This window comes from Gymnodraco acuticeps, unplaced genomic scaffold (genome assembly GCF_902827175.1).
Source record: "Gymnodraco acuticeps unplaced genomic scaffold, fGymAcu1.1, whole genome shotgun sequence".
In the NCBI taxonomy this organism is placed as follows: Eukaryota; Metazoa; Chordata; class Actinopteri; order Perciformes; family Bathydraconidae; genus Gymnodraco; species Gymnodraco acuticeps.
Window position 1 is genome coordinate 328,025 of NW_022992308.1, and position 27,173 is coordinate 355,197.

At 46.1% G+C, this 27,173-nt stretch overlaps 1 protein-coding gene across 10 annotated transcripts in view; it reads right to left on the reverse strand.

The window, feature by feature from the left end:
• Positions 1-27,173, reverse strand: part of diaph2 (diaphanous-related formin 2) — a 402,550-nt gene that overhangs the window by 252,388 nt on the left and 122,989 nt on the right. For 9 of the 10 annotated variants that reach the window (XM_034208121.1, XM_034208120.1, XM_034208124.1 and 6 more), the window contains 6 exons: positions 14,616-14,732; positions 10,256-10,374; positions 8,919-8,983; positions 7,830-7,934; positions 4,397-4,459; positions 1,037-1,405 (listed from right to left, as the gene is read on the reverse strand). In XM_034208121.1, the coding sequence (XP_034064012.1) occupies positions 1,037-1,405; positions 4,397-4,459; positions 7,830-7,934; positions 8,919-8,983; positions 10,256-10,374; positions 14,616-14,732 (838 nt within the window). The remainder of the gene's footprint in view (positions 1-1,036; positions 1,406-4,396; positions 4,460-7,829; positions 7,935-8,918; positions 8,984-10,255; positions 10,375-14,615; positions 14,733-27,173) is intronic. The other variant, XM_034208122.1, reaches the window with a different exon arrangement.

Sequence of the window (27,173 nt, forward strand, 5' to 3'; positions counted from 1 at the left end):
ATCGACACAAGAGAGACACAGATTGTTTTTCCTCAGGTGGTTATGAATTTAATTTGCATTACCAAATGACAATTCCTGTGGAGGCAAGGTCAATGCACCTGCTGATTAACCTCTGCACACTCCCACACAATGTGCATGTGCACATCCCTGCATACACACAAACCATATGTCCAAAACCGTGATGATACTTCTCAAGAAAATGTCAAATAAAATATTACAAAGCAGAAAGAGTCATACCCTGTTTTAAGAAACAAAATGTCTGTTCTTTTTACTGTTTGCATAACATGTAACATAATATTTCACACTGCTGTATGACTCTATTAATAATTGTCCCTCTAACTCCAAAATCCCAATTTGTTTAACTGTGATGAAGTGATAGAAAGTGATGGCTATGATAAAAATCACTATCATTATAATATATGTATTTAATACGTTCAAATCAATGAGTACACTGTGCAGTACTTCCATGATTTCAAAAGAACTAGTCTGATGTTTAGGTTGCTTTCAGTAATTGTAGAGAAAGATGCAAGGTCATACAAGCATCGGCAAATAACCATTAAAATAATGCTAAGATGTCCTGAGGCGATGTTTAAATTATGGTAAAATAGCGCTCTCACACAAGAGATAGTCAGGTTGAAATTGAATTTAAATGTGATGGAATGTTACACAGCCCAGTTTCATTTAAGTATGCTAATTGTGCAAATCCAAGGACATTTGAGCAATGAAAACTGTTTACTGTTAAATCCTTTGAAATGGGTGCTGAGTGTGGAACAGTGTGGCCTTTGGCTGAACGGCTGCTTGACTAAACTGCCTTAGTAGAGTGCATTTGAATAGAACCGTTTTGTTTTGGATCTAAGACTTTTGTCTGCATTTTAATATTGTAGGGTTCAACACTTTTCTAAAGTCTATGTTTGCATTTGTGATTGTGAAGGAATGGATAGTAGTTAATGTCAACGATGGTTTCCTTACAGTCTGAAATCCCTCTCAGAGACCCTGAGAATATGAGTTGCAGAGATTCAGAGCTCAGGTTACGTACCTTGGTCCAGTTCACTCTCTTCATCACGGTCTCAGGCTTGTAGGTTTTCTTGGCCTCCAGTCCGTAAGGCAGCTTGATGACAGGCAATGAGGGAGGGGGTGGAGGACCGCCTGGGCCCCCAAAGAATGGTGGAGGTGGTGGGGGTCCACAGCCAGGGGGTGGCGGGGGGGGTGGAGGTCCTCCGCCCGGTGGAGGTGGTGGTGGTGGTATCCCAGCATGACCAGGGAGAGGAGGAGGAGGTGGTGGAGGGGGAAAACAGCCACCGGGTAGAGGTGGGGGAGGAGGTGGTGGAGGAGGTGGGGGGGCCGCTCCACCCCCTGGAAGAGGTGGTGGAGGTGGGGGTCCGGGCGCAGTTGGACCCGCTGCAATCTGCAAATACAGGGTAAAAAGGTTAATGATGGTCAAAACATCAAACGATGTGCTAAGTGCTTCATCTAAACCTCGATCTGCTGGATGTGTGTCATGAAGCAAAACCTCACTGAGTTGTATTTCAAGATAACTAGGTTGGTGCTGCTTTCAAGTTCATGGCATGTCTTATGCTGTCCTCAGAATTATATTTACCAAGGAAATCATGATCAAAACCGAGTTGGTGTATGTGGTTGCCAAGTTGATTGGTCAAGCTTTAAGCTAAAAACTATGAATTATATACAATTATGTTGATCATAAGTTTCCATTTAAAAGATCTTTTATCAATTTGACACAATCATTTGTGTGGCAAGTCCTTGTACATAAAGAACATTTTGATTTTATAATGTTGCTTTTATAAATTAGGACAATTGTTTTTTGCCTTCTGTACTTAATTGTTTTTTAAGTGGTTTAATAAGTGTGTTTGGCTTATATTGTTGAACCCGGGATATTTAGCCAATACAGTACTTAAGCTTGTGCTGGAAAATAACACTCAACTCGTGGTGATTGTAAAAAGCAATAGTTCTCTGAAGCAATCATAGAATTATTCATTATCAATCACATAACCGCATACACAGATATGCTGCACTTCAGTTGCCCATTGGAGGCACAACTCACACTATGATTCAATTCAGGCCACTGATATTAAAAACAACTCGTTAAGCTGATTTTAGAATAACATTACTGGAACGCTACCTTCCATTATGCTGCTTTATATGGAGAGTTATGCATTGGTTAAAGGGTTGTGTTCATTAATCTCGCTGGATAACAATGTAAATAGTCAAATGTATGAAAAAGCTGTGATCTACTGCTGTTATAATTCACAAAAGATAAGAATGTTGCTTTCCCATCAAGTCTTCATTATAAGTCCTCACAATGGCAGGCTATTAAACAGTAGACAGGGGTGTAATTACAGCACAGACTGATAAGACAGACTATTTCAGTCCTTTGACATGTCTGCACTATCACACAAACCACATACACAGGTAGTCAGTGATTATGCCAGTAGAAAAATGTTATAGAGAAAAAAGTTATGCAAATACAACAATTACAGACACCCGGGCTAAGACATAGTTTGATCTTTGGAGCTGATTAGATGCCAGCTTTAAACTAATAGTGTTCCCACTTGCACTTCTCATTTCCAAAACCAATTCCCCACATCCTGCGTGAGCCCCAGTCACTTGATTGTGTGCCTAACATGTGATTGGCTTCATATTTAGAGACATTACGTTGTGTTTCATTACATAATGGAACTGGCTGATTTTTTTATTAGGGCCAAAATTAAAAAGGGAGCTTCTTACACAGATTGCCCAAGAAAATCAACATCAATGATGACATGTCTGTCAATCTCAAGCCTTCCGTGGCCCGTTTCCTCTTTTAAGATTAATATGAGAAAATGGAAGCAAATTAGCTGCTAAATTGGAGCGCAGTTGTTTCCAAACTGAGAGGCCCTCTGAGTCTCTCTCTCTCTCTCTCTCTCTCTCTCTCTCTCTCTCTTCTCTCTCCCTCTCTCTTCGTCTCTCATCTCTCTCGTCTTCTCATCTATCTCGTCTTCTCTCCTCTCTCCTGGTCGTCCTCTCTCTCTCTCACTCTCTCCTCTCTCTCTCCGTTCTCGGGCACTCACGTCTCCATGTCTCGTCTTCATCTCTCGTGCTCTCCGCTCGTCGTCCTCTCAGCTCAGTCATGCTCTCGCTCTCTCTCTCTCTCTCATCTCTCTCTCCCGCATCTCTCGTGCCTCCTCTCCTCTCATCTCTCGACTCAATCTCTCTCTCTAGTCTCCTCTCTCCTCTATAAGCCCAGTGTTTCACAGAACCCTGAGGATCCAATATCATCGCTACTGGCTTCCTATTTCTAAGATACTAAAACAAACATCTAATAAAAATGATATGCCTATGTTGTAAAGTGTATAATAATTGTGTCTTTGGACTCAAATAAAACAGCTATTTTAAACTGAGGTCATATTGGAGAACATCAGACGTTTTGTGTTGCGTTGTTATCAAAATGCTCAAACATGTATTGCATGGAATATGTACTGTACGTCCATAACCTACACGTGTCTTGTTCTGAATTAATAAACTAAAGTACAATATACGGTAGATTATAGGAAGATTAATGTTTAAATACAATAGGAAAAAAAAATTGGATTATGTATTGATGAAATACAGAAACATTAAGACAAAGACATAGTATAGAAATATTTGCATTCTAACATTTTATTTCTAATTACTCTATGATTCTGCATGTTTGATGTTGTGTTTCTCGCCAGCTTGTGAAGGTTCTCTTTGACGCTTTTTGGCTCTTCATACTTCTGCAGAGCCCATCTGGAGCTCTTTGTTAAGTATAAATTGCGGCTAATATGAAATATAACCCATCCAATTTGGATTCTTAGTCTTCTGGACTCAATTGGGAGGCCAGCATGGCAGGTAATTAACTGTGAATTATATGTGATTAAATCTATGCCCCAATCTCATCTCTGATAGGGGAATTCAATCACAAAGTGTTTACTTAGGAAACTTGCATTGAACAAACAAGAATTGTTTGTAGGTAAAAACTACAAAAGGAGTTTAATATATTATTCATTTTAATAAAAATGTTTTTATTTCAGGCTAATTTTACGGATTAGTTATTTTAAGAATCATGCAGTCATTCAAGTTGTGTATCAATTCAGTGTTAATGTTATAGCATTTCAGTTTGAACATTTTAAATTTGCTGTTAGATCATTTATAATCAAATTGATAGGTGATATATGTATTTAAAATGTTTGCTTGATATGTAGAGAGGCACACAGAGGACAACAGATAAGACAACAAATCAATTCAATATAGGGTTTAAGATTTGTTTTCTAACAACATATCTGAAGCACCACAATATAATTTGTTTGAAAGATAAATTGTATTTGCAGGTTGTTAAAAGTGTGATTGTGTTCAGGGCTGCACATGCAAAGAGGACACCCACCTTGGCTTCAGATTCACTGATGAGTCTCTGAGCCTCTGTGAGCTTGTCTTTTTCAATAGTTAACTGTGCAGAAACAACCAACCAACCAACACACACACACACACACCATGGGACACACACAGAGGGCAACAGAAAGGCACAAATGGGCGTGGGTTAGATAGACAGGAAAGAATAAGAACCCTATAGTACACATGATCAGGTATGGTGCACACACCAAACACAGAAAAGCAAGAAAAGAGGCAAGCAGGGAAAAGAAGATGTCCATTACACAGTTAATGACAAATGCACTGTGTTACTCCCATTATGACTAAACAAGCTATTTGATGTGCAAAAGGCACAGTGTACCGCACCTATACACCTGAAACAAGATGTAATCTACCTTCAAAAGAACATCAGTGTAGAGCACTGACTGTGGCATGAAAGGAACAAGGCACAGCTTCACTGACAGTTGGTGCACCTTTAAAAACCCTGCTTCCATTTCCCTTTTCTTCTTTTTTGGCATCACAAAATACATTTCAACTTAACACTCTTAGATGTGTGATGGGCATTGATTTCACTCTGTATTCTTCTTCGTTTTTTAGAAATGTACCCATTTTGCTTTGATACTTCACTCTGTGCAACATTGCCAAAAGAAAGACGCCTGGAACGTGTTCCACAGCAACTGAAATGTAATATTTTAATGGAGTCATTCCTACAGAACACATCCAATTATGGACTGTAGAAAACTAAATAGTGTATGTCTGAAATTGAAAAGAGATGGAAACTTTTGGGTACGGTTGCTAAAAAAAACGTTAATTTCGAAAGAAGTTGAGGAAATTGTAGTAAAGTCAAATCTTTAAAGCGAAGACAGGATGTGTTCCTTCTTTAAGGGTTAAAGTTTTGAGGCTTTGAGATATCGTAGCTCCAAAGAACCAGCCAAAGAATTAAATCAGATAGAATATGGCACGTCTTGCTTTCTTAGAAGTCAAGCTCTTTTGACCACCATTTTCTGTTCATGTAGGGCTGCTTGGATAACACATTTGAATGACAGTGAATTTGACAGTACATGTCTGACTTAACAACTCAATCGGCTCTCCGAGGATAATAGAGACTACATTGTGAGTTTTGCTGTCATTATCAGGTGAGTCAAATTCAGTAATCAGTCGGGGGAGGCTGACAGAAAAAGAGAGAGGAAGTGGTGCACTACACCTCCAGCTCCTCTGGGGGCTGAGCCGGGTCAGCTACAAGACCGCCAGGTTGTTACAACCTATTAATGGGATGGTGCAGAGTGCTCCACTGTACCACTGCAGTGCTACATTATTCATCACATCCGGAGCCAATTCAATAGCTTCCTTTTTTCTAGCTTCCAATGGTTGAAGGCAAAGGATTGGGAACCGATTGTGATTTCCAATTGTTGTGATTCATATGTCCTTTGTTTATGTTTACATGCAGAACCTCCACTCAAGTCGATTGGGAGATAATCAAACAGACACATCAAGGAGGCTGCTTGTTACAATGCCAAAGATCCCAGACAAAGACTCTCATTAAATGTGTTGGTTCACAAACAAGGTGAAGAGGAGCGACTCAGGCATGCATGTATTTTAATATCGGACAGGAATTCTAAGTAGTAGATGAAAGGTTATGGTTAGCTCCCACTTCATTCATATTCAGCAAAACGACATTGATAACACGGCATCTTTGATGGACAAACTGAATGCGTGTCCTCGAGCTGATTAAAAAGTTCTGAGCTCTCAGTTAATGGCCTTCGACAACATTGTGTCGAGATTGAATTGGGATGCAAAACACATTTTTTCAGCCATCTGAGAGGATGACACTGTTGCTTAGTTCATTTCTTAAGGTAGCAATTGAATGGTCTATGTGAACACATGCCTTATATAAAAAACAGGACATAACTCTGAATTACTAATACAGAACTTGAATACATTAGAAGATATCTTATTTTTTGTTTTTTAATGAAGCCCTTACAGCCCAATAATCAACTCGTATTAAGATGAAATACATAAGGGGAGTGAACATTAAGGTTTTAAAGGGATAATATGGATTTACATTGAAAGTAAAGTAAATACACTTAATGTATGCTTTGTCAACTTGCATATGGATATACTTAGGTCCTTATGGCCACATCCATGCAAGTCTGTGCCAAACTAATTACACGTTTCCCGGCTGAGGTTAATGTGTGTTGATGTGAGGCTCTCCTGCAGTAACAGCTCTTTGAAGGAGCAGTCAGACAAACAGAGAAAGAGAGGGCTTGACTCTCAGGGGCTTCTCTGCTTTACACCTCCTGTTAATGCACCATAGTCTGTCAGTCTTCAAAAGACAGAGGCCTGCCAGGGGAGGGTGAGGGGAAGATGTGTTGGAAACACAACATAAGAAGCCCCAACAAGGGAGAGAGGGCAAGCAAAGGTAACACAGCCTGGTGCATTCATATCTGACAGAAGGTGGAAGAAGGAGAGAGCCAGGGAGGAAGGGGGCGAGCAAGCGGAGCAGCTGGACAGGAACTTTACATGTAGATGCTCTCAATAAAACAGCCAGGCCTTCATCAGGAACAGACTGAGTGATGGTAGGGTACGCATGAAGGAAACAAGTGGGGATTCTGGGATATGAAGTTCAAGAGTAAGAGCTACACACATAATAAGTTCTGAGGAGAGAAACAATGCGTGACTTTGGCCAGGACAACAGCCATAGCTTGTACTACATAACAGCATTTGTTGTTAACCTAAGAATGATTGCTAGAGGCTGGGGTAACACTATTTTACAACTGAACGAGAACATTCCCAGTGATGGACCACATATGCAGGTGCAGTTTATCAGACAGCCTAAGCAACCTGAGATGAATGTTTGAAAGAAAAAGCAATTTCTGATATAAATGTAGCTAAACCATCTTTCAAAGCTGGTTTATATGAAATTCCCTAAGCAGCGAGGCAAACTGCCCTTTTGTCCCAAGGCAGTACTAAAGTATTTGGAATTGGGTTAAGGGGGAAATAGCAGTCAGTTTCTGTGATCAAAATGGAGGGTATTGCATGGGGAGAAATGAAGTAGAGTCCAGGAAAGGAAATGCAATCCATCTCTGTGATGATATAATTACATAGGAAAAGCTTCAATAGAGCAATTCGCCTATATAACAGCTACAACTTAAGAAGGAGATTGACCCTTTATTAAATCAAGTGTTCTTGCATGGACCAAATCTGACCAAATCAGCTCTTTATGGAGACGAGCCATTATCTCTGGAGGATAAACATCCTTTTTTTTCAATATAAGATTGCATTAGTGTTTTTTTTCCCACTTAGAACAGTGATCAAAAGAACTTTTGGATATTAGAATTTGCAGTACTTTCTGTTTTGTGCTTTTTTTTGGAAAACATACAATCTAAAAGATGTCTAGGGGAATAGAAAACTGTTTTGCAGAGCAGTGGGATTCCTCTGTATGGATTTACCTGGGACTCCAGGGCCTGGATTTTCCCCTCCAACTCTTTGATCTTCTCTTCCTTCTTCTGAGACTCGGCCTGGGCCTCCTGCCGTGCACTGAACTCCTCATCAAACTGTCAGAAAAGAGAAGCAAGTATGTGCTCATATGAGATGGATGAAAACACACACACAGGTTGGTGAGCGGCACATTGTCTCCTGAGAGCAGCCACAGGGCACATCAACAGCCACCAAAACACGCTGTCTTACACTGGCCGAGTTCTATTCATAGCTCTCATGGCCCCAAAACCCTGGTGTCCTCCGTCTTTGTTTCAGGCATGGCTTTCATTAATGTTGATGGATCTAACCTTTGCAGAAACCAAGACATGTCGCTACAATGATTTCAATGGCCCAGCAGGGTAGACGGTGGGCTGCTATCACAGGATTCTTGAGAAAAAAAACATCCAGGACCCCCTGGGTGTTTTACCAGTCAGGGAAAGTGAGGCTCTTTAAGATACATTAAAAGATCATAAAACATAAGCAGGAGGTAAGGTTTCAAATTAGATGTTTTCACTATCAAATTAATAAAAGACACAATTGATGTTTCATTTGGGAACTTTTGTTAAAAAATCTATTTTATCATAATTGCTGCACTCATATTTGACAGCAGTGCATGAGATAAATAATCTGTCAACTAACGTTTTCATAATACAGAAAAACAGTATATTGTAATGCAATTCAGGCAAGAAATTGGTACTGAAGAGTATTGATTCAGATTTGATCAAGTTATTTTTAGAAATTGCTACCTTCTCAACCATTAATCTATGTAATTACCTTAAAAGGAAATGTTAGATAAACGGAGAACGCCTTGAAGAGCCAGCTTGAAATGCAGAACAGAATTAAAAGAGCCGGCACATATTTTAACTCTGTGCACAAATAAGTATACATCAGTACATCGGCATTGATTCTTGTAATGCTGATACAGATCATGTAGCGTCACACCCAGGTATTGATCAGGGCATGGAAAATCAATAGCTTGTCTGGGAGCTCTTAGGGAGGAAAAACTTTCCTGATGGGAGCCAGCCAACCGAGGAGGCTGTTGGGAGTGATTAATGTCTCACCTTTTTGGAGTACTCTGCAGCATTCTGCTCACTCTCCTCAACTTTGGCTTTATCCACACACTGATCTGCAAGACAAGAGCGCCACAGTTAGGAGATACTTCAAAGGAGCGATGTGCATCATTACCTGCTGATGTGAAAGTTATAATTAGACCTGGCTCTTGTTTCTCAAAGTATATTAGAGCTTGTATGATTGGAAATCTGTCTAAAATGGTATGTTAGATCTATTAAATGTTTACATCTTGAGATTGGCTTACAAAGCTGATAGATGCTTATCACTATAAAATGTGTAAAACGTGCATCATGAAGGAATTCAAGCCCTTCATATGATTCATATAACCTTAGATGTTAAGGGTATATCATTGAAATCACTAAAAATCATTACAAAATCTGCTTTACATACAGTCTGCGTGACATCAGTCAAAATGTTTTATTTTAATAGTGAAAAAATGTATTTTTGTGTTTCGTTTTTTTTGTTGTATTTGGGTAGATTTTCAAAAGCCACATAGTACAATTAACCTACTGTAGAAATGAATCACCTGAAGGATAGTGTATATGCAAGTTTTAGGTGTAAATTATTGTTAGATCACACATCCCGCGGCAGGTTTACCCCTCTCAAAATAATTATTAGGAAACAGCGGAATGTGAAAGAAAACGGGAAAGAAGAATAGAGGAGACGCACCTTCAAATGACTCATGATGATATGTAATGTCACCTATTGCATTTTATGTGAAGTATTTTCCTCAACCGATTAAATCGCAGTAAAGTGAGTGAAAGAACTTATTCAATAATATGATATTTCTCTCTGAATATGTCAGAAACTTAAGCGTAATGACCCTTTGTTGGCAAGTCGCAGAACTGTTTGTGACACAACAGATGCGAGAAAGTGGTGTTATTTATATATTTTCTCTGTTTGAAAATAATTCTCCATTAGAAATGCAGTGCAAAAAGATGTGTTGTCTATGATTCCAGGAACACCGCTCTGCAAATGAGTAACTCAGGAAAACAACATGTGCAATGGTTTTGAACTGGCTGAATTCATTTCACCATATATAATGTATTATTCATGAATAATTAAACGACCTCGTCTTATAGGTCGAACCACTGCAGGTGTTTGTCAGAGAAAATATCAGGGTGGATAAATACAGTGACCTTTTTTACTAACATCAATAACATGCCTCATGTACGCGTTTAGTTCAAAACAAGTGAAATTGAGCATGATGTTTGGATATAAGGATCTTGACTACAACATGTTAAGACTTTTATGAATCATTTTAAACCACTGCCAACACAAATGTCAAATTAATGAATGAGGAAATAGGAAGCCATTCAAAAAGTACCAATCAGGTGGGTGAAGTCCACGTCCAATCGTTTACTGTAGCCAAAGTCAGGGTCCATCCCACTGCGATGCAGAACCACCTGGGACACGCATTCTTCTATCACCTTGTAATACTGAGGCCTGAGGGGTCAAAAAACATGAAGCAGAACAATTAGACAAGCCACAGAAATATATGACTGACACAAACTCTACAAGGCTAATTAGCCACAAATAATTCCCTTATCCGAGCTAGAGGTCACAAAATGCCATGTCAGAAAGTGTGCCGCTGGAGAAAATAGGAACCCTATTAAATTTGATCACTTGCTTCACCCCGATCATGAAATTATCAGATTAATGGGCACGCAGAAGCCAGGTGTGTGTTAGTCTGTCCATTTCAAGGTGACAGACGGTAGCCAAGGCTATGCTTGCCCTCTTGCCTAATTTGCAATCATCTTTGCCAATTAGAGCAACCATAAAAAGTGAAATGTAAATCTAATCAGTGAGATGTGTGACCCGACCACGGATAAGCGGGAGAAGATGGATGGATGGATGGATGGATGGATGGATGGATGGATGGAGATGTGTGTAATTGAAAGCACAATGACCGGGAAAACATGTCGGCCAGTTAGGAGTGAGACTGAGTGCTTGGTGTTGTTGAGCGGGGTGTGTGAATCAGCCCCAGAGTCCAATACCGCCACACAGGTTTCTATGTGACCTTTTCTCAGTAACATTATCAACTCTAATTGCAAGTGACATTTTGCAAATACAATGGCAGCTTAAGATGAGCTCCAAACTGAGAAATAATTTATTTCAGAGCATGACATTGACCAGAAGTTGATGGTTAAATTCACAGAAGAGACAACTTGTTTTGTGTTCCTATGTACCCTGTAAGGCCTCCGGTTGTAATTTTACAACATTACTTAAAGGTGGGGTAGGTAAGTTTGAGAAACCGGCTCAAGATACACTTGTTATATTCCATGGAATGCTCTTAACATCCCGATAGCAATGAATATCTTAAGTGCGTTGACAAAAAATCCATAAAAAAATGTCATCTGTGGAAGCCGTAGTACTGTAAAAAGCACGACCAATCATTTTAGCCGGCCCGGCTAAAATAACTGGATGGCCTACCTGCCTGTCAGCCTTCCATCTGTGCTCAAACTTATCTCGTGCCCTCATTGGTCATGTGCGCGTTCATGTGTGTTGGAGGAGGGACTCTGTAAGGAAGTGGCAGATTTGTTCCGGCTGTGTATTTTCAAATTCTAGCACACTAGAGCTGGTTTCTCCAAAATTACCACCTTTAAGTTATCCTAAAAAAGTCAGTAAATGTTTTTTTTTTTAAAAAGACTACATTTACATAGTCAATAGGTCCTTTTGTTCAGCCTCACAATGCTATTGGGTATTAAATGTGTTTATAGGTTCTGCCCTCTGGCCATACACGCACACAACTTCCGAATCTTCAAACGAGCAACATCTCTTTGTTTTATTGGACTGGATTTGTCAGATTCAATTAAGTAAAATGCCTCAAATACTTTGTGTTGTGATTATTACAATGTCTAGAACATGTACATATTCAGTTTTTGTGATTGTTGTTACTAATTTAAGGAACAGCTTTTTTCTAACTGAATTATTCTCGAGAATTATTAAGGATCAGTTTTCTACACCTGATTCCTCCGTCCCATTACCACTCGAGCTACATTTATTGTAATTGGACGGAGCTTTAAGAGCCAATTCAAGACCCTCCTTTTTAATTTTGATTTTAATTGATATTTATTCTCAATGTATTATTGCATAATCTTATTTGTATCTTCATTTTATTGTTTTTTTATTGTTTTATTCAGTCCTGTGTTGGTAGTAGGTGTTCTTATTAATGTGTTATGTGTTTATTAACTGGAAAGGGGAGGTTTGTATTGTTCCTCATTGTTGTTAATGTGTTTACAAAGCACTTTACCATTGTGCTGGAAAAGCCCTCTAAGAATAAAGTTTGATTTGATTCACGTTATTGAAATGTAATAATTGATTTGGGCAGGCGGAGATGTGAGCAAGGAGGATGAATGTGTCTAATACCAAGAAAGCACATATATCTAAGTATGTGTTGAAAGTAAAAGGAACATGAAAAACAGCAACTTATGTTATCAATATTTAAACGAAATTAAGTTTATTTCCAAAGCTTTCTCACTGTTGCCCATAAATCCAACAGCTATGTTGTGCTGGTGCCTTGTGGGTGGACAGGCCGTATCACATTATGAACAGAAATAAGGAAAAACACACAATTCTGAGCCAAAGCAAATAAGAATAAATCAGCATTTAGGTGCACTGTTTTGAAAGCATGAAATGCCATACATTAAGCTTGAGCTGGTGGATTCGCCCACTCATGATTGGAACAAGCTCGTGAAAGCTCACACATTGCCCTGCATGGCTTAAGCACTGTGGCACTCGGCTTACAACTGTCACCAATGTACACCACATTATTATCTCAATAAGCCGCCCTATTTTCCCTCCGTCCTCCGCCACCACCCAGCAGATAGGGGCTGGGTGGAGATAACTAGAGATGCAGAGAGTGACCCAGAACTGTCAGGCCCCTCCACAGTGGGCAGGGCTGGGCTCCAGAAGCAGGCAAATGTCCCCTGCATCATTCCCCACCTCTTCTTTCACTTTGGCACCTTCTATTTCTTCCAATGTTAGCTCGCAGTTCAGCACAGCCCAAGCCACTTGATCCAGCTCTGCTCCACATAACCAGTTTAATCCCCATATCACTAGGCTCCAAAAGAGCAGATCTGCTCTATATTTACTGGGTGGGTTTGGTGTGCTCCCATTCATTAGGCTTGCAGTGAGAGATTAATTATCAAAAATAAACCAAGTCCCAGAGGGGAGCGCAACAACTAATGTTGTGTTAGGAGGAATGACAGTAGACAGAGCACTTAAACCCTTGGCCCACTGTTGAAGTTATTATTAGAATATGTATTATACTGATACATGAATTATCATTGAATTTAGATATTTAGTTGATGTATGAATCAAGGTACAATGTGTGCTATTATTTCCAAGAAATACAATAAAAAAACAACCTAATAATTTATTTTAGATGGAATATTATGAGCACAATTGCATTCCTTTGAAGACAAAGCAACAATAGGTCACAGGGGTCTACAACATGCAGTACATTAAACAATTTTAACTAGAGCTTTTTGTTGCTATGACACATTCTTTGACATGCATGATTGTGTCTTTGTTGCGAGTTGATGAGAAATTATCGATTGCACAAATACTACTAATGGGAAATTGTACTATTACTATTTCAAAGTCATGTTGACCATTACATGAAAGGATGGTTACTTTATTGGCAAAGACTGAAAAAAGATGGATCGTATGTATTGAAAAAAGCTGCATGTACCGTGGTAGCGCATATTCTATCATTTGAAATCACACACCAGTGATGTATTTGGAATAAAATGCCTCAGTCAAAATGAATTCCTAGTATAGATGTCTGTGTGTTCACATGTGTGGGTTTGTCCTTGCATTTGTGATGGAGGCTGGAGGGAAAGAATATTTCAAAAACATATCTTTAATTAAAAAGACGATAATTTTTCAGCGCTGGTACTGATCGCGCGTAGGGTTGTCTCACAGAGGCGGACATGGGCAGTGGAGCTGAGGTGGGCTGAACTAGCTGGTTAATGTGAATTTCATTTCTCACTTCCTACAAGGAGATGTGGAATGAATAATTCATAACTCCAAAGCACCGGCAACTTATCTATGGTAAAGTCACACCCCCCCTCATGTTTTTTAAAGTCTTATTTCTGCAAAAAGGTCCGTCTGACACAGCAGTGAATTCATCAGTGTCACTCCATTCAGAGGAGAAGTAGCTTTCCTTCCCAGTGTATGACTTATTTGATCCTCAAAAGAAAGGCAGAAAGCAAATCCAACCATTTAAAATGACATAATACTTGAATAATAAATAAATGATTACTACACTAATAAATTGTCACCTGCTCCACATTGTTAAATATGAGCTTGCACGGAGGGAATTAATGTGTGTCATTATGTTCTATGGGTCAGCGTGTCTTTCAAGTCAAGTCAAGTTCCACATTACTTTTAGACCACTCTTCTCTGAGTTAGTAGATGTTGCGTTCACGGGCAGCAGTTATAGGCAAACTAAGTTACAGAAATATCAAGATATTTTAGGTTTTGCTCCAAACTTGAATACATCTTTAAGTTTTGGGGGGAACAATGTACAAAACAAATACCTGGTTTTATGTTTGTGTTGTCAAAGACAATGAAACAGACCCACAGAAGCAACACAACTATTTACTTCCATAAAAAAACAATGGTGAGTATATCCAAACACAGAGGAGCTTCATTAGGTTATTTAAGAGACAAGCTGTTACCTGATGTAATAGTCATTCCTGATGAGCAAAAGGTGTTGAAGAATTGACAGGAAGTAGGTCTCTGATCCTGTGTCCTTCACCATGTTGGACAGGAGGTGGTATACTTCATTCATATCAGTACAGGAGGCAAGTTAAGGAGAACAATTCAAACAATCAATTCAGTCAACAGTTAGAGTAAACTTCTTGAGAAAACACACAATTTGAGTTTCTATTCTCGTTCATTCAACTCCTCGTAAACATTTACTTTTTTATTAGTTTGTGTTTTGTTATTACCCATGTATTTATTTTCCCCCAGTTCCTCACTTTTCTGACAGGCATCATTGTGCAAAAGCAAACAGAGATGTGATTTGTCTTATTCATTCTCTCTCGGGGGAGCTAAAACAGTGTAAACAGGTAACTTGAGGAGGGGGCTGGTAATAAGGAATGCTCCCTATGGTCTACCTGTCACTTGAAAGCGTTGACAATAGAGAAAGTTAATTACAAGAAAAAGTCATGGGTTTGAATGTTTAAAGCAAGAATGATGGGGAACTGACCGTTCACTGGGAAAAAATATGGTTCACTTCTCAGATTAAAACTGACATTCAGTCAGAAGCGAAAAATCCAAGTTATTACATTTGCAAAAGGTATTGATTATGTGTCTTACGTTTGCTTTCCCCAGGAGGAAGAAGTGATGGTTTTGACATATAAAACAGATGTTAAGTCAGACTGTCCATCATTGTATTCTTCTGTTTTCAAATATCCTGTAACTATGTATTTAAAAAATTCACTGAGTAGTAGGCGATGCTTTTTTTTCAAAGAAACATTTGATATTGAAAGGATCAAATGAAAAACAATGCAAGGACTAGTATGACATACAGTATAGTATAGGATAAGACAAGCACCTAATTTCAAAATAATTGAATCTGTGATTCTATCAGGGTTCTAAAAGTGTAGCTCCAAAAAGCAAAGACCCCAGGAAACTGGATGTTCTATTTCGTCCCTACTGACCGCCAGAGGCGGTGCTTTAAGCACTGGATATGTCCATCGCACGCATGCGCAGCTCGAGCACCAATAACAACAAAGTCACCTGTGACCCACGTGACACCGGCTATATCAGCCGGTGTCGTCAGAGGATATGTTCCTTTCATCTTCTCGCTGCGCGAGGGTACCGTGGCTACATTTTTGTAGCCTACAGCGTTCAGGTTTGAACGTTTGATCTGAGGTATTTCTCTGCAAGCAGCTGGCCGCGTGCAGCTTCGTGACTGACAGTCGGAGCTACGGGTCGTTAACGCGTCCTCCAGGAGCTGTGGCCGGCTGTGCGCTGTGCAGAGCCTCGACAGACAGGTTGGTGTCAGCTTGTTGCTGGTGATGGCTGTGTCCCCGCACCCTCTCCCAGCCAAGTTGTCCTGATTGCTGTCTTATTTTTTGTTTGGCTTAGACTTTCTGGTGACGACAGTGTTCCCGCTTCCTCTCCCATAAAGTTGCCCTTATGCTCTTTTGAAAGTTCTGCTTGTGGCGTTGTGCCCGAGCTATCATTAGCATTTGAGTCCCAGCTTTGGCTGTGTCCCTCATTCAATTTAGTATGGAAAGCCCAGAGTCATATTTTAAACCCGTTTTTCGTTTAGATGCAGAGAGTAAGGCAAGTACTTTCTATTTCTTAGAAGCTATTATCTGGTCTTAACATTTGTGTTCTGACTTGGTCGCTTGATTGTTAGCAGCACCTTGCTGTTAAGCTTAACTATTAACTCAGCCGGTGAGGGCAGTGCTCCCGCTCCCGGTAACATAGGGTTTGATTGCAGTAGCGCTAGATCGTTGTATTACTGCTCCTAGTACTAGACTCCTAGCACTAGGATGATATGCAGAGAACATCTTCACTGCGGGTGCTGTGTGCTCCGCGTGCGGTTACTACTGTAACCATGGCCTACGGTTCTATGCGGGCTGTTCTCTTTCTTAGAAGCTAATTATCTGGTCTTAACATTGTGTTCTGACTTGGTTGCTTGATTGTTAGCAGCAGCCGCTTGGCTAACACCTTGCATGTACTGTTAAGCTTCATTATTTAACTCAGCCGGTGAGGGCAGTGCTCTCGCTCCCGCTCCCGGTAAACGCATGGTATGGTTGCAGTAGCGCTATATCGTTGTATTTACTGCTCCTAGTACTAGACTCCTAGTACTAGACTCCTAGCACTAGGACGATATGCAGAGAAAAATCTTCACTGTGTGATGTGTGCTCTGCATGTGTGGCCATTAAGGAGGATTTCATCCTCCCAATATTATATTATCTAGTGGGCAGCCGTTTGGCTGACACTTTTAGGCACCGGCCACAGTTACTACTGTAACTAAGGTTCTAAGCCGTAAGTACTGGCCATAGTCAATACCGTAACTACGGATCTATGCTGTGTAAGTACTGGCCATAGTTACTACTGTAACTACGGTTTTAAGCCGTAAGTACTAGCCATAGTTACTACTGTAACTACGGTTCCAAGCCATGTAAGTACTGGCCATAGTTACTACTGTAAGTACGGTTCCAAGCCGTGCAAGTACTGGACAGAGTTACTACTGTAACTACGGCTCTATGCTGTGTAAGTTCTGGCCATAGTTACGACTGTAACTACGGTTCTAAGCCGTGTAAGTACTGACCATAGTTACTACTGTAACTACGGTTATATGCCGTGTGAGCACTGGCCATGGTTACTGCTGTAACTACGGCTCTGTGCTGTTCTCTTCTTTCGAAGCTAGTTATCTGGTCTTAAACATGTGTGTTATTTGACTTGATCTTGCTTGATCGTTAGCAGCAGCTGCTCGGCTAACGTCTTGCGTGTACTGTTAAGCTTCTTTATTTTACCCAGCTAGGTGAAGGCAGTGCTCTCGCTCCCGCTCCCTCTACCGGTAATGCGGATGTAGCTACATCCATTTTTCTGTTCGGTGAGTAGTAGCACCGTTCTACTCTTCCCGTTCATCAGGTATACAGCTGGTGAAGGCTGTGTTCCTGCACCCGCTCCCGGTTACGCTGCATCTGGCATTCGTCTCTAACTCAACCAGTGAAGGCAGTGTTCTCGCCCCCGCTCCTGGTAGACGCTGAACTGCCTCGCTTTTCCATTAAGCAGGTAGCCGGTGAAGGCTGTGTTCCCGCACCCGCTCCCGGTTACGCTGCATCAGGCATTCGTTTCTAACTCAACCAGTGAAGGCAGTGTTCTCGCCCCCGCTCCTGGTAGACGCTGAACTGCCTCGTTTTTCCGTTAAGCAGGTAGCTGGTGAAGGCTGTGTTCCCGCACCCGCTCCCGGTTACGCTGGATCTGGCATTCGTCTCTAACTCAACCAGTGAAGGCAGTTCTCGCCCCCGCTCCTGGTAGACGCCAAACTGCCTCGTTTTTCCGTTAAGCAGGTAGTCGGTGAAGGCTGTGTTCCCGCACCCGCTCCCGGTTACGCTGCATCTGGCAGTCGTCTCTAACTCAACCAGTGAAGGCAGTTCTCGCCCCCGCTCCTGGTAGACGCCAAACTGCCTCGTTTTTCCGTTAAGCAGGTAGCCGGTGAAGGCTGTGTTCCCGCACCCGCTCCCGGTTACGCTGCATCTGGCATTCGTCTCTAACTCAACCAGTGAAGGCAGTGTTTTCAACCCCGCTCCTGGTAGACGCTGAACTGCCTTGTTTTTCTGTTAAGCAGGTAGCTGGTGAAGGCTGTGTTCCCGCACCCGCTCCCGGTTACGCTGCATCTGGCATTCGTCTCTAACTCAACCAGTGAAGGCAGTGTTTTCGCCCCCGCTCCTGGTAGACGCGGAACTGCCTTGTTTCTCCGTTAAGCAGGTAGCTGGTGAAGGCTGTGTTCCCGCACCCGCTCCCGGTTACGCTGCATCTGGCATTCGTCTCTAACTCAACCAGTGAACGCAGTGTTCTCGCCCCCGCTCCTGGTAGGCGCTGAACTATAGGTTACTTGCGTAACCCCAGTTCTCAGAGTAACATGAAGTGAGATGTCTCACTATGGGATGCGCCTCATCGCGGAGCAAACAGAAGCATCAATCTCATTACGCCAATCCTGATTGGCTGGAGATCTTGACGTCAGCGTCAGGGAAATCACCCCCTATAAGTAGCTTGCACCACAACGCATGCGCCATTCAAAATAAGCACCTCTTCTCGCTTCACCATAGCAAGGAGGGCCGTCTGGTGAGACATCTCACTTCATGTTACTCTGAGAACTGGGGTTACGCAAGTAACCTATAGTTCTCATTCATAACACTCCGTTCGATGTCTCACTATGGGAAATTGTAGCTCACGTATTGCCAGACGAGCTTATCTCGAAAATCACCAAACCAACCAGAACTTAACAGGTAGAGCTCTGACTCAACCAGGTGCCCAGCACTGCTTGAGTCACACTGGGAGCAGAACGTCCAGCCTGTTAGGAGGCAGACAAAAGTGAGCGGCGAGGACCAGCTCGCCGCTGCACCAATGTCTTTGATGGGAGACATCCTGGACAGAGTCCAGAATGCAGCCAGACTCTGAGTCGAAAGAGCTCGCGGACCCGAGGGTGCCTGCGAACTCTGACTCGTATGAGCCCCAAAGCAATTGCTTCCACAGACCAGTGGGAGAGCCGTTGCTTAGTAACAGGCTTGCCCTTATAAGGGTTAGCCCAGGACACAAGGGGTTGGTCATTATGACAAAGCACCCTTGATCTGTCCCTGTACGTGCGTGAAGCACGGGCTGGACACGGCAAATCCGGCCGCTGTTCCCCGGAGGAATACAGTGGCGGGGAGGATGCCTCAATGTCAAATGTGGTACCCGAACCGACCGCCTTAAGATAAAGGCAGGGTCAGGCTTCAACCACACTCTGTTTGCCCTGGGGCAAACTGAGTGCATGAAAACTGTACAGATAGTGCATGAGTGCCACTGGCTCGCTTGGCAGCTGCCAGGGTCAGCGTCATGTCACACTGTATTTAGATTGTACCACTCACGGGCCAGGCCCATAGAGCCAAGCGCTCTGGGTGTGGGTGAAAGATCGCCCCCCCGCTTGAGACAGTATGTCCCTGCGTAGTGGGAGCTGCCATGGCTGCCCGCACAGCAGCTGATATATCTCCGCTAGCCAGTACATAGCTGGCCAGTGCGGAGCTATCAGGATAAGTGTGTGGCGTTGCTCTCTCACTCTGGCCAGAGTTGGGGGTATCAGAGCCAGGGGTGGGAACGCGTACAGAAGGCCCGGGGGCCAATTGTCCGCGAGTGCATCCACGCCTAACGGTGCATTTAGATCGCGCATCGAAAAGAACAGCTGACACTGAGCGTTGTCTTTCGATGCGAACAGATCCACCGCGGCTCTGCCGTAACGCACCCACAGCTGGCTCACAATCCTTGGATGTAGAGTCCAGTCTGCATAAAGTGGTATACCTCTGGACAGTAGATCTGCCCCGAGGTTCCTCACTCCCGGTACGTGCGTCGCTCTCAGAGAGAGGAGACGCCTACCGCTCCATAGGATAAGTTTGCGCGCCAGTGTGTGTAACTGGAGAGAACGCAAACCCCCTTGGCGGTTAATATACGATATTGTGGTCGTATTGTCTGTCCTCACGAGGACGTGATGTCCCCTGAGGAAAGGCAGAAAGTGTTTTAGGGTGAGAAACACCGCTAAAAGCTCCAGGTAATTTATGTGCGCCCGCTGGAGGTCTCGGCTCCAGAGACCCCTCACCGGGCGACCTTCATAAATACCTCCGCAACCTGTCAGACATGCGTCCGTGGTGACCACTTTCCGTGAAAGGACAGCACCCATAGGCACACCTCGTACTAGAAAAGTCGGGTGCAGCCAGTGGCGCAGTGCCATTACGCATTTCACAGTAACCATCACTCTCCGCGCGCCATGGCGCGCAGGGTTTAGTTTTAGGGCGGCCACCCAGCGCTGAAACTCCCTCATGTGTAAGCGTCTCAGTCGTACGACCAGGATGGCTGACGCCATGAGCCCCAGCAATCGCAGGCATGATCTGAAGAGAACATGTTTGCGCAGCTGGAAAAGAGCGAGACAAGCTCTGAAAGCTTTCACTCTATCCGCTGACAAGCGAGCTGAAAAGGGAACCGAGTTCAGGTGTAAACCCAGGAAGAGTATAGTCTGCGCGGGGCACAACATGCTCTTCTCTGTGTTTATTATGAAACCCAGGTTGAGCAGGTGCTTTACGAGGACATTTGTCTGCGTAACAGCCTCCTGCTCCGACTGTGCGAGAAGCAGCCAGTCGTCCAGGTAGTTCGCCAGGCGAATACCCTGTTGTCTTAACGGGGCTATCGCGGCTTCCGTACATCGTACAAACACCCTTGGACTGAGAGACAGACCGAAGGGGAGTACTCTGTATTCATAACAGATCCCCTGAAATGCGAATCTCAGATATTTCCTGTGTGGGTAATATACTGGGATGTGAAAATACGCATCTTTCAGGTCGACTGATGTGAACCAGTCGTCTTGTCGCACGAGCCGCAGCAGAGATGTGTGAGTGAGCATTCTGAACTTATATCTTCTTAGATATTTGTTCAGAGCCCTCAAATCAAGTATTGGCCGAATTCCGTTCCCTCCCCGTTTGGGAACGAGGAAGTACTTGGTATAGAAGCCGCCCTGACTCTGCTCGGCGGGTACAATAGATATAGCCCTCTTTTCTAGGAGAGAGAGAATCTCTTTCTCCAGAATATGGGCTGACTCTCCTCGGGCCTGCGAATGCAGAATGCCCGAGAAGCGAGGGGGGGTGACAGCGAATTGGAGTCTGTAGCCCCGTGTTACTGTCTTGAAAACCCAAGCAGATGATGTGAGCATCTTCCACTGCATGCTCCTTAGAGCCAGTGGAGATGTCACATCTCTTCCCCTCTGAGTCTCTATTTGTTGTGTTATGGGGCCCTCTAGTGTCTGAACACAGTGGTGCCCCCTTTCGACAATCCCCACCGACACTGCGCATGCGCATGACGGTGGTGCCTTCACAACCCCAGCCGGCACTGCGCATGTGCGTGGCGGTGGTGCTTTTAAAATCCCAGCCGGCACTGCGCATGCGCGTGACGGTGGTGCCTTCACAGACCCGCCTGTAATCCGCCTTTTGAGAGATGCCGAAGCTGCTCTCAGAAGGGGAACAGTTGGCGGGCTGTTTATTGGTTTTATTGTTTTTCTTATCATTTTTTTGAGCTGCGCCCTCGGCCTGAAGCCTGGATGCGTCAGCGGCAAATGTTTAATGACAGAGGAACAAACAGATTTGTGACATGTGTTTTTGCGGACTTGAGGATGGTGTTGAGGCATCTCTCGAGGCGGCGGGAACACATTTAGAGCTGGGGAACCGTGGACTTCCAGCTCTGTCACGGAGGGGAGAAGGAGGGGCTGTCACGCTGCTCGCTTCTTCTTCCTCGCCTACTGGCCGAAATTCTGGGTTGGCTGCGCCTGAGCTGCAGCCGGAACCGGAGATTTTCTGGGCCAGCTCGCCCTCGTCTCCAGCCTGGGCTGGGGACTCGGGGCGGGCTGCGACCTCTGCGTTTTCGGTGTTTTAAACCGAGCAGGGTTCAAGGCAGCTTGGGCGAAGGACTGCTGCTGCGAAGGACTGCTGCTGCGAAGGCAGCGGCTGGACCCTTCGAGGGAGGCAGAGGTGGAGTGCCTCGTCCTCCCTCTTTTTCGACTCACACCTCCTTTGCATGGAAGCAAGAGCGGAGCCGAAAATTCCCTCGGGAACGATGGGCATATCCAGCACATCCTCCTTTTCCCGGTCTGGGAGGTTGGTGAGGTTGAGCCATCTCGCTCTTTCCTGCACCACCATGATCCTCATTGCCTTACCCGTGGCCTGGACGGCGCAGCGTTGGACACGGAGACAGATGTCTGTGACCGCCGCCATCTCGTCCAGAGTGGCTGCACCCGGGTTACCCGACAGGTCCTCGCAGAGCTCCGCTTGGTAAGCGGTTAACAGCGAGGCCACATTCAGGGCCCTGGCGGACAACGCTGCGGCTTTGTAGGACCGTTCAGTCATTGTCGACTGAAATCGGTCTGACTTTGCCGGCAGCGTGGGGTTCCTGCTTGGTGACGGGCCCATCCTCGGTAGGAGGTGGGCTGCTACCAGCGGTTCCATGGGCGGTATGCGGAGCAGGCCGAGCTTCTCCATTCCGTCACAGTCTAGGGAGGAGGCCCCCTGGATTGGGACCTTGTTGCTGAAGGGCCGGTCTCTCCACGAGACCGACACCTCATCCAACATCTCCGGGAAGACCGGAAGGAGTTGTCTCTTTGTCCGCGCTGCTTGGGGAAAATGTTTCCCTTCGTAGCGGGACCTGGAGGTCTCCTTGGCCATTTCAGGCCACGGGATGTCGAGTCTGGCCGCAGCGCGTTTGCACACGGCCTGCAGGTCCATACTCAGACAGGGCGAAGCTGGTATGCTATCGTCTGGGAGAGCAGCCCTCACTCCAGGCTTTGCAGCCTGAGCCGATGACATGAAGATGTCCTCTTCATGTTCATCCGACTCGGACAGGAGGAACACCGAGGCGTCCTCTTCGTCCTCGTCGTAATTCAGCTCGAGGACATCCTCCGCGGGTGAGACCATGGTGAGGTCTAACTGGGAGCCCCAGCTCGGTAAAGCGTAGGGTCCCGTTCCCGCGTGTCTTGCCGCCACCGGGTCCCGGCCTGCCAGGGCGCGGGAATCCGGTTCTGCGGCCATCGCAGATACTGAGCCCCAGACCGACATGGAGAGGGGTTCACTCTCTGTGGCAGATGCCCCCACGTCTTGACTGCCGGCCGGCAGGTCAGAGGACATGGGGGGTTCCTGCTCCGACAGGCTAGCTTGGCGTGCTAGCCGTCGGCGGAGGCTCTTTACGGTGAAGCGGACACAATGTCCGCACGAGCCGGGGTTGTCGATAGCGCCTCGGGCGTGTTCCAGCCCGAGGCAGGACGAGCAGACCTGGTGTGTGTCTGTGCCCGAGATCTTCAACCCGCAGCCGCAGAGTCGAGCCACCGAGTCCCTGACTCCTCTGGTGTGAGGGAGAGGGGCGTCCATCTTGTTCGCCTCGTGGCGTGGAGAGGACCCGCTCTCAACAGGTAGGTTGGGAGAAAAAGAGGTAACCACCCTGTCCTTAATCCGGAGAAAAGGACGGTGTGGGTCTTTTATTCCCAGAGAATACTGACTGGTGTGGCAGTATGCTCCTTTTAATCCTTTCCTCCTCCGTGGGGAAGAGAAAAGAAAATACTTCCTCGCTACCGTGGTGTCGGTAGTGAGGGAGCAAGCTAACGCTAGCTTGAAAAAGTCAGACCTAGCTTACTTTCCGGGGAAAGAGAGCGGCGAGGTCGATTTCAACAATAACTAGCGTTAGTAATTACCGTCTTCCTGCGAAGCAGAAGGAGTAGCCGGCAAGCGCCCGTCGACCGAAATGGATATTTGGGTTCAGTCTGTGGACCGTGAAGCTTGTCCGGCTACCATAGAGATGTGCTCTGAAGCGAGAAGAGGTGTTTGAATGGCGCATGCGTTGTGGCGCAAGCTACTTATAGGGGGTGATTTCCCTGACGCTGACGTCAAGATCTCCAGCCAATCAGGATTGGCGTAATGAGATTGATGCTTCTGTTTGCTCCGCGATGAGGCGCATCCCATAGTGAGACATCTCACTTCATGTTACTCTGAGAACTGGGGTTACGCAAGTAACCTATAGTTCAGCGCCTACCAGGAGCGGGGGCGAGAACACTGCCTTCACTGGTTGAGTTAGAGACGAATGCCAGATGCAGCGTAACCGGGAGCGGGTGCGGGAACACAGCCTTCACCAGCTACCTGCTTAACGGAGAAACAAGGCAGTTCCGCGTCTACCAGGAGCGGGGGCGAAAACACTGCCTTCACTGGTTGAGTTAGAGCAGGTAGCTGGTGAAGGCTGTGTTCCTGCACCCGCTCCCGGTTACGCTGCATCTGGCATTCGTCTCTAACTCAACCAGTGAAGGCAGTGTTTTCGCCCCCGCTCCTGGTAGACGCGGAACTGCCTTGTTTCTCCGTTAAGCAGGTAGCTGGTGAAGGCTGTGTTCCCGCACCCGCTCCCGGTTATGCTGCATCTGGCATTCGTCTCTAACTCAGCCGGCAGTGTTCTCGCCCCCGCTCCTGGTAGACGCTGAACTGCCGTGTTTATTAATCCAGCCAGGTAAAGGCAGTGCTCTCGCTCCCGCTCCCTCTGCCGGTAACGTGGGTGTAATTACATCCCTCTTTCTGTTCGGCGAGTAGCAGCAACGCTCTACTCTTTCCATTAAGCAGGTAGCTGGTGAAGGCTGTGTTCCCGCACCCGCTCCCGGCTACGCTGCATCTGGCTACCTACAGAATGGCTCATTCATGTAGCGCCTGTATGGCTTCTTTTGAGCCCGAGGACGGCCACGACCGCTGCCCCTCCTGCCTCGGCCGCCTCTGGCGGTCAGTGGGGACGAAATGTGAGCATCTGAGGGAGGTTCTCACGGTAAACGCCTGCATGAGCTGTAGCTGCATGCCTCGGGCGCTCAGAGTGGCTAGAATCACTGAGGTGGAACGTCTGGCAGCAGCCAACAGACACCTCTCCTGGTCACATCCTCCTCCAGATCAATTCGGCCGTTCCCGGCGACTTGAGGGAGCGATGGCTATGTGTGCTCCCCCCAATAGAAGGACTAGAAACAGGCTGTCCTCTAAAGTGGATTGGCTAGCTGCCGATAGGGGCATGATGAAGTCGCCTCTTGGCCCTTCAGCCTGGGCCCGGTGTAGGGGCTGCTAGCGGGCCTGTCCCCCCCCCCCCCCCCCCCCTTCGGTTGACGCCCCTCCTTCGGTTGGCGCCCCTCCTTCGGTTGGCGCACCTCCTTCGGCTGACGCACCTCCTTCGGTTGACGCACCTCTGTATAAGGACGCCTTGTCGCTGGTACAGACTCGTCGCCAGGTTTCGCTGGCTCAGTCACCACTAACGGAGGCATGTAGGAGAGTCCTCCGTAGCGTACCAGTCGAGCCAGGGGAGCTGTTTAGGTCAGCTGCCCTGGAGGCACTGGAGCGTGCCGCCCAAGCTAGGCAGACCAGGCAGCAGCTCTCGGGTCTTCGCAGACCTGTGCCCACTCCCAGCAGGCCCAGGGGCCGCTCTAGCAGCCGCACTCAGCCGCCGGATTGCAGGGGTGGTCTGCAGAGGTCTTAGCGGCGCGACCCAATGACTTTCGTGCCCCAGGTCGCCCGCCTTCCGGGGTCTGTACTTCCGTCCCTTGGGTGGTTTTCACCTTAACCCAGGGGTACGGACCGCAGCTCCGGCCCCTAGCCTTCGGCTGGGTCTAATTGACAGTCGTCAGCGATCCGGCAGGGGCCCTAGCTCTGGCCCAAGAGTTGTCCGTCCTTCTGTCCAAGGACGCAATCAAGCCAGTAAGACCCTCTGCTTAGCCCAGGGGGTTCTACTCGGCGTACTTTCTCGTGAGCAAGAAAGTCGGCGGATTTCGCCCGATCTTGGACCTCAGAGGAATCAACAGATTCCCGAAGGTGCTGCCATTCTATATGCTGACCACTGCATATGCACAGGTGGAGTGGTTCTCAACCGTGGACTTGAGGGATGCCTACTTCCATGTGGGCCGGGCAAGATGGTGCCTTATATTCAGTTCCTCCGGCCCTTGGGCAGACTGGCAGCTGCCTCGGCCGCTGGGCCCTTAGGCCCGCTGTCGTTGCGCCCCATGCAGATGTGGCTGAACAGCCTTCACTTGGACGCCAAGTGGCACAGGCACAGGGAAGTCAGGGTGTCGCAGCATTGCCTCCACTCTCTGTCACGCTGGAGGGGCAGGGCCTATCTCCTGGTGGGCGTGCCCATGGGCGCCATTCCCATCCCACCAGGAGACCATCACCATAGGTGCATGTCTCTCAGGGTGGGGTGCAGTGCGGCAGGGCAGGACCGTTCAGGGTCAGCGGTCTGCCCAGGAGAGTGCGCGCCAGGTCAACGTGCTAGAGCTTCGGGCTGTGCAGCTTGCACTCACGCACTTTCTACCCCAACTGGGGGGCAAGAATGTGCGTGTTCCTTGGGGACAGCATACGTTGTTGCTTAGACAACAATCCCTTGTAGATAGTGGACGTTCTCACTCCACTCTGAATTTATGTGGCTGCGATTTCTGCCCGACATGTTCGGGTCGACGGCGCCACGGCGGGGTGCCACAGGTCGGTGTCCCTCTTTATGAGAGGGGCTTTACGGCAGCGTCCCCCTAGCACCCCGAGGGCTCCGGCTTGGGACCTGCCCCTGCTGCCGGATGCCCTATCATCTCCTCCCTTCGAGCCCCTGGCCCAGGTGGGAATTAGGTGGCTGCCCACGAAGGCAGCATTTCTGCTTGCCATAGCCTCAGGGAAGCGAGTCGGGGAGTTGCATGTCCTCTCCATAAACAATACATGCCCGAGGTGGGACTCTCAGGCGTTGCCCTTTGGGCAAATGTGGCATTCCGGCCCGGGGTCCTTCCACAAACCCACTTCAATCAGCCTGCCCAGCTGGCACGCTTTGACATTCAGGAGTACGGCACGTCGAAGTTGCTGTGCCCTGGGGGTGCCCAAAGGGCGTATATCAAGGCTACTGCCTGTATACGGCAGTAGGAGCAACTCTTGATTTTGCCCTGGCGGCACTAAAGGTTATGCCCTCTAACCAGTGGCTGCCCCACTGGGTTGTCG